The 7,575-nt window shown below is 35.6% G+C and overlaps 1 protein-coding gene across 2 annotated transcripts; it reads right to left on the reverse strand.

Annotated features, from left to right (window-relative positions):
* Positions 1-1,630: 1,630 nt before the first annotated feature.
* LOC112771402 (phosphoenolpyruvate carboxylase) lies at positions 1,631-7,340 on the reverse strand. 2 transcript variants are annotated; one of them, XM_025816131.3, is made up of 11 exons: positions 7,025-7,340; positions 6,425-6,630; positions 5,690-6,081; positions 5,509-5,593; positions 4,747-4,969; positions 4,551-4,654; positions 4,374-4,467; positions 4,146-4,300; positions 3,059-4,057; positions 2,590-2,976; positions 1,631-2,224 (listed from the first exon to the last, which is right to left on the reverse strand). In XM_025816131.3, exons 2-11 carry the CDS (start codon positions 6,590-6,592, stop codon positions 1,922-1,924), a joined length of 2,910 nt encoding a protein of 969 aa, XP_025671916.1. In that variant the 5' UTR covers positions 6,593-6,630; positions 7,025-7,340; the 3' UTR covers positions 1,631-1,921. The 2 variants fall into 2 exon arrangements, 1 of the variants encoding a protein (XP_025671916.1); XR_011876455.1 differs by lacking the exons at positions 1,631-2,224; positions 2,590-2,976; positions 3,059-4,057; ... (2 more) ...; positions 4,551-4,654; positions 4,747-4,969 and adding an exon at positions 5,062-5,161 and having other exon boundaries at positions 5,301-5,593; positions 7,025-7,225.
* Positions 7,341-7,575: the final 235 nt, after the last annotated feature.

Here is a 7,575-nt window from a genome sequence, read left to right on the forward strand (position 1 = left end):
GTCATAAATTTTTTAAAAAATTAGCCGTTAAAGATAAATTTGATATAAATAAAAAACTTTTAGAACAAAATTGAAATGAAATAAAATTTAGGTATATGTTTAAAATTTTTAATAAATTTTAAAAAAAATGTACTTTACCCAAAAAAAAAAGAATGTGAGTATTTTTTTTAAGAATGTCAATAAAAGCAAAATTAATTGAGAGTTGTTTGGCTTTTGTTTTTCATTTCTTTTTTAATTAAGAAATAATTTATATTTCTAAAATTTTGTAGGAACAAAGAAATAAAAACAATAAATTTTTATTTTGTTTTTTTATTTTTTACGAAATTAATAAAATAGAAAACATAAAAAAAACCCAACCATATTCCATTTTCAAGTAAAGGCTAGAGATGCAACTCATATCCAACTCCGGAGATTCTTGACTTGCTTGTAAAGATTGAATGTTCCAAAGAGGAAAAGTTAAAGCCACAAAAGACAATCAGAGTAAATTTGCAAAGAAATCTTTCACCAAAAGGTGTTATTATTTTAATTTCCATGCATCACCAATAAAGCATGAGATGCTTCTTTTGTTAGAAATATGACTGCATGCAGTGGCGGAGCTTAGTTGAGACAAGAAGGGCTATGACTCCCCAAATTTTTTATAAAAAACTTAGTAGTACTTTTTTAAAAGATAAAAAATAGTTCAATTGACTTAAATACTTTACTATAACTTAAAGTATCTAATAAGTTCAATAAACAACACTCTTTTTATCCTTAAGTTCAAATATAAAAAATTAGATATTTTTATTTATTTAATTTAATATTATTTTATATTTTACTATTTATTTAATTTAATTTTTTATATGATAAAAAAATAATAAAATATTCAATAAGTATTAATATTATTGTATTTGTTTAAATTGATAAAAAAAATTCAATAAATATTATAAATTTTAATATTTATCCTTCTAACTTCTTCTTTACATATTTTACAGGATATATATTCAAATTTTTATATAAAATAATAATAAAAAATCAAAGAATTGATACATTTTTTAAAAGGAAGGCTAATATTTAAGAAGGAGAACATATAACTTTTACAACATCAACACCTGTAGATAGTTCTTCTACTTTAATAAATCACGAAGAAAGTGAGATATAACCTTTAAAAGTTCAAAAAGTTACATCTGATGACTTTAACCTTAACTTTTTAGAACGAGATCTTGAAAAACGGCTTTAAATTTGACAATATCACCCAAACAATAAAGATGAGATTAGACGAGCTTATCTTAAATGGAGTCCATATCAAAAATATTTTAACAATTATTTTCTATTTGGCCCCCCAAAATTTTGTTTCAAGCTGCATGTGATTCATAAGAGAATCGTTATGGCCAAACACATGGATGACACCACTGTTAATGAGTGATGGATGAAATCTTATATTATTGTATCTTAGAAATACATAGATATTTAGGTACTAAACGCTGTTCTTAAAGTGGACTTTTGTATTCATCAAAATTTCAAAGCTTCTAATTTTTCTGTTGCTCAATACACTTATTTGAATTGAGATTACCATACACTAATTTTGGTGTCTAAATTTCTACGTACAAGAAATGGAAAGAGTTTCATGAAAGATGCTAAGAACAAAAGAGTATTGAAACAAAGTACACTTTGCATAATTTCCGCATTGAAATATAACAATTCAGTTTCATTGACTCATTTTGTGTGGTAGCTAGCCTATAGCAAGCAAACCATATTATACAGCAAGATAAGTAAAAACACAACACTACAAAGAAAGAAGAAGAAGAACAGCACTCAGCTTTGGTGCATGTAACTAAATTTAGGATTTCTGAACAAACTTAGAGTCGAATAAGGGAAAAAGAAAAACAAGTAACACCAAATACAAGGGAAGGAAAAGGAGAAGGTTGCAATAACTCAAACTTTCTTAACCGGTGTTCTGCATTCCGGCAGCGATACCCTTCATGGTGAGGATGAGGGTGTCTTCCAAACCCGGAGCATATTCACTTGTTGGGTTCAGCGAGACTAATTCGTCGGCCGATTTGCTGATGTCTAATGATTCTTTAGATATTCGTGGGCGTGGCCTCACATTCACGTTGTAGTTCGGATCGCGGATGCGTTTCAATGTGTAAGCTTGGAAAACATTCAGGGTAGTGATGTAGGAATCACGCAGCCGGAGCCTTTGCTTCAAGTAGGGGTCACCTTCTAGAAGATCCTTGTGTCCAGCCACCTACAAAGTGCAGCAGAGAAACAGATATCAGCTTGCTGAATCACTAATCAGTTCTTGGTTTTTGCCTTTAGCATTCGATCTGAAGACTGTTTAGATATAACATTCAATGATCTTGAACTTTCTTGTGACATTAAAGTAATATGAAAAGGTGCATTTAAACAAGGTGGCAATTTACATGCATGCATATACACCTTCATGTGAGGTTGATAGTTGAGAATATAATCAAACATGTTAAATCATCTAACAATTCTTAACTATCAACTTCAAGTGAAGACAACTGCATGCGAATTTCTACCTTTAAACAAAATTCATTTTAGGGAATGAGTTGAAAATTAAGAAATGTTACATTGGAAAAGTAATATTACCTGAAGGAGGAGTTTCTTAGTTTCTTCATATTTGTTCCTCAACTGCTCCCCAAAGGGCCATAAATCTTTAGAAACCAAAAGCCTATCATTCAGAGCAGCGATACCTGGATCGCCCTTGGCGAACACCATTTCCACTAAATCAATGGTGACTCTAAAGAAAGGCCAATTGTTGTACATCTCTTGTAGCATGTTGAGATTTCTAACATCTTTCTGAATAACATGTTTAAATGCAGATCCAAAGCCTAGCCATACCGGAAGATGAAACCTTGTCTGCGTCCACGCAAAGATCCAAGGAATTGCACGCAGAGTTTCAATGCCTCCACTAGGCTTTCTCTTCGCTGGTCTACTTCCAATGTTCATCCTTCCGTACTCTAACTCCGGGGTAGCCTGCAATCATCATATGAGATCAACAATGATTAGTTACTTAGCATGGAATGTTGATGGTTTTTATTGTGTGAAGATATCTTACTAGGCGAAAGTATTCCACGAATCGTGGCTCCTTGAACACAATTGATCGGTACTCCTCTGTGGCAATGACGGCCATCTCATCCATAAGCTGACGCCATTCTGGCTTCGGTGCAATTGGGGCGTTCATACCGTGCTCTAAGGTGGCAGCAGTGAACCTTTGAAGTGTTCTGAAGCACAAATGCTGCTCCCCGAATGACTGCTCAATTACTTCACCCTGAACCGTGACACGAAGTGATCCATGGACAGTGTCCGGAGGTTGGGAGAGGATAGCAAGGTGAGTAGGCCCGCCTCCTCTTCCAACCGTCCCGCCGCGACCATGGAACATTGTTAGCTTGACCCCATACTTCTTGGCTACCTTTATAAGATCCTCTTGAGCCTTATACAGCTGCCATGCTGCAGAGAATCTTCCGGCATCTTTTCCGGAATCGGAGTACCCAATCATGACTTCTTGCTTCCCATTGATCCTGTTTCTATACCATTCTACCGAAAACAAGCGAGCCAAGGCGGCCGGAGCAGCCTCGAGATCTGCGAGCTTCTCAAACAACGGGACAACTCTTAACGGATGCCTGATCCGGCATTCGCGTTGAAGAAGCTCAACCGCCAGCACATCGGACGGTGCGGTTGCCATTGATATGATATAGGCTCCGAAGTTATCTGCTGGAAGCTCTGCTATGACATGAAATGTGTCCAGAACGTCTCTGATTTCTTCGGTTGTTGGAAGGTCAGGTCCAAACAACGGTCGCTTCCCGCTTAATTCTTCTAGAAGCCACTCTTGTCTCTTCTCCTCCGACCATTCCTGGTAGGATCCGATTCCCAAATGCTTTGTGATGGCATCCATCACGTCCGTGTGACGGTCCGACTCTTGCCTGATGTCAAGCCTTACTAGTGACAGTCCGAAGGTGGAAACTTGTCTTAAGAAATCAAGAAGGGTTCCGTCAGCAATTGCGCGATCGCCACAAGCACACAGTGATCTGTAACATAGCTCAAGAGGCTCCAGGAACTGCAAATATTGTTAGCTCTCGTAGTTAGTATTTGCTTCTCAAAACACACTGTATTGTGTTGAACTCTTGCTTTCAAAAACAATATACCTCCTCCACATTGGTGAAAGTTGCTTCCTCTGGAATGTCAGAGTAACCCTGAGCGAGTAAATGGCGAGACCGCTCCCGAGTCTTGTACAGTCTATCCCTCACATCACCCAGTATCACACGATACGGTTCATTTGCCGGAATCTTTTTCCAAAATTCTGCATCACAAACACACTTTCTAAGTTTCAAGACAAGTAACCTTTAGCTCCATTGCAATGTAACCTTGCATACCTATATAGTGTTTTGCAACTTCATCTTTCTTGAATGATCCGTGAAGTTCGTCCGCGCGAACGCGTAGCTCATCGTTGCAGCGCCACATAGACAACTACAGAAATAACAACTGAAATCAGGAAAATGGATAGATCATTGTTTAGAAAGAAGGATGCAAGATTGAGAGGTGTAAATTACTTCAAACATAAGATCTTCTATCTGGGAATAATACAAATTAGCAGCCATCATTCTAGCTAGTAAGCAAACATCCCTTGTCACTTCAGGAGTCACTCTCGGATTACCTGAATCATCATATCAAACATGAATTATATGCTGACCCTTCCATTTTTAATGTACATTGAGAGAATGTTTCTTGCAACAATTAAGATCATACCATCGCGATCACCACCCATCCAAGATGAGAATTGAATAAGAGGAGCATTGTAAGGTACACGCTCATTTATCCCTATGTTCTTCAAAGCTGTGTCGAGCCGACGCAGAAATTTCGGCACGCCCATCCAAATTGTTTCGTGGAAGTAGCTCATTCCTGCTCTCATCTCATCTTGTGGTGTTGGAGGAGTTCTCCTGATTTCGTCCGTTCGAAATGCAGCTTGAATCTACACAAACAAAGGTTACATAAGAAGCTTATCGGAGATATAATTCTCTGCAGAACAACTTCAAACACCGATGATTAATAAAAATGCTTCACCATGTAAGAAATGAATCTTGGAATTACTTTAGTTGTCTTTGTTTCTTTTTTAATTCTTCATTTGTAATAAGCTCCACTATAAGTGTTGAGCTCGCTCTTTCTTTCAAAAAGAAAAAATCTTGGAATTATAAAGAATGAAGCACTTGATACCATTGTCTATATTCTTGATTGAATAAATATGTAGGAGTATATTTTCAGTACTATAAAAGTACACAAATTAAGAAAGAAAAAGAAATCACCAAGATTGCTTTCTAGTTTGTATTGCTGAAATGTACTTGTCCTGTTCTAGTGGAAAAGATCAGATAGCATATGAATTACCAGTTAAGTGCGAATATTGTAATTTCATATCTAAAGGTGCAATTGAAGATTATAGATAGTTTAGAACTCCAACATTCTATCTAACAAGAACCGAAATAAGAGAAAGATTCGAATGATTTCGTCACTTACCTCCCTCTGCAGAGCCTCATCAAGCTCCTGCTTATCATCAGGAGTGATGTCTTTGGCGTACAGCTGAGATAAACAATTCCGGATCCTGAAGAAAGCATCCAAAATGGAGAAATCAATGTCAAAACAAATAAAATGAATAAAATTGAAGAATATAGCAGCGAAACTATATTTTGATACAAACCTTCCATGCTTTTGAAGCAATGATCTACGAATGGATTGAGTAGGATGAGCAGTAAGAACCAGATCAACTGTCTGGTTCTTCAGCGCATCGAAAACTTCCTGAGGGGACTTCTTCAGGTTCAATACAAGTTTCTTGAGAGTTTCTTCAATGTCTGATTCAGTGGTTGCATTGTTCTCATCCACAAAATCACCCTTCTTCAACTTGTTCCTTCGGCGATGAGCAATCTGAACTTCTTCCGCTAAGTTGGCAAGGTTAAGCATATGTGAGAAGGACTTCGCTACGACGATAGAGTCCCCGGCATCTAAACTGGTTATCACTTTGCCAAGTTCTTCAAGTTTCTTAGGATCATGCTTGCCTTCATACTCAGCAGAAAGCTCATACACTTCTTGAACCTTCACAAGATGAACAATTTTAGTACCATCACTGTGAAACAGTTTTCCAGCTCATAATATTAAGAGAATTTCAATATAACAGAATCTAGAAAAGAAAAATTGATCATATATTCTGTGATTTTCCCTTTCTTACTCTAAGATTTCCTCTAATAGAAGGCCTTATTTCCTTAAATGTTTTTCAAAACCAATAATGGACCCAACCATAGTATCCCACATAATAGAAATTTGATCACCAAACAAAAACATTGAAATAATAACCAAAACATATCAAAACGTTGATCATGAAATGAAATCAGTGATAGGGTTTGAGAATTGACACAAAAAAAAGAAACTTTAAACTTACCGTTTCTCTGAGATCTTCACCATGTAAATCTTGAAGAATATCAAGGAAGCGATCCAAAAGAAGAGCATCATACTCAATAAGCTTATCATCCTCACTCACTTTTGCTGGTGCCAATTGCCTCAACTGTGCATCAATTGATGCCATCTTCTCCAAATTCCTATTCGCCATTTTTGCTTTCTCTCTGTTTCTCTCTATGTCGTTTCACTCTGTTGAGTATTCACAAAACACCATTTAAAAAGGGTCTCAAACAATGATCAAAACGAGAACCAAAACCCATAGAAACACACAACAGCATCATATTAAAAAATTATGAGAAAGCACAGAGCCAAATCAATGAAGCTAAAACCAAGGGGCTAATCAAAAGAACATCCATAGATTCTTAATCCAAACAAACCCCCCCAAATAATAAGGAACTTAAGGAGACGTTGACATCTACAATTTGATATCTGCATGACACGTGTAACATGGACAAAAAATAAATAAAAATGTTCATACAAATTGAGTTATGAAAAGGAAAAAAAGGGGATCTTTGCATGACCCCATGATGAATAATGAATAATAAAATCCTATGCTATGATATATACGGTTCTTAATTATTACCTTTGTCTACAGATACGAGGAAGAAGAAGCACTGAAGAAGAAGAAAGAAGCAGTGTCAGAAGAGAGAGGAGATAAGAGAAATGCCTTTTAAGATTGATGTAGCAAAGTGATGAAGCACTTGTCTTTATATACACAAAAATGGTGGGGACGTTTGTTACATACACGAACAAAATATTTTTTTGTTGTTTTTTTATAAACTACATATATATTTTTTCCTTGTAGATATTTAAATGTTTCAAGAAAGAAAAGTGTTGTGCTGAGGCCTGAGGTGAATCTAGTCATCATTATTCGATTTGAGGTCGAATATGCCATTCTCAGTTTCCAATGATTCTTTACTTTTTCTTTGATACTTTAATTTGGTAATTTGTATGCAATTTTTTTTTTAACGAGAATTATTGTGTCCGTTGGTTTTGATTTAAATATGGGTTAAGTATGATTTTTTGTTGTGAGGGTTAAGTACGATCTTGGTTCATATAATTTAGGCTGAAAATTTTGTTTATTTCTAATTTTTTTGCATTTAAATTTATACTTAAGGTTCAACTTGATTTTAA

Source organism: Arachis hypogaea, chromosome 18 (genome assembly GCF_003086295.3).
Source record: "Arachis hypogaea cultivar Tifrunner chromosome 18, arahy.Tifrunner.gnm2.J5K5, whole genome shotgun sequence".
In the NCBI taxonomy this organism is placed as follows: Eukaryota; Viridiplantae; Streptophyta; class Magnoliopsida; order Fabales; family Fabaceae; genus Arachis; species Arachis hypogaea.

Excerpts from the sequence above, each read along its gene's own strand:
- LOC112771402 (XM_025816131.3), bottom strand. The coding sequence starts at position 6,592 with ATGGCGAATAGGAATTTGGAGAAGATGGCATCAATTGATGCACAGTTG. Across the intron at positions 4,468-4,550 it reads TAGAAGATCTTATGTTTGAA|TTGTCTATGTGGCGCTGCAA; the intron begins GTAATTTACACC and ends TTATTTCTGTAG. Across the intron at positions 4,301-4,373 it reads AGTTGCAAAACACTATATAG|AATTTTGGAAAAAGATTCCG; the intron begins GTATGCAAGGTT and ends TTTGTGATGCAG.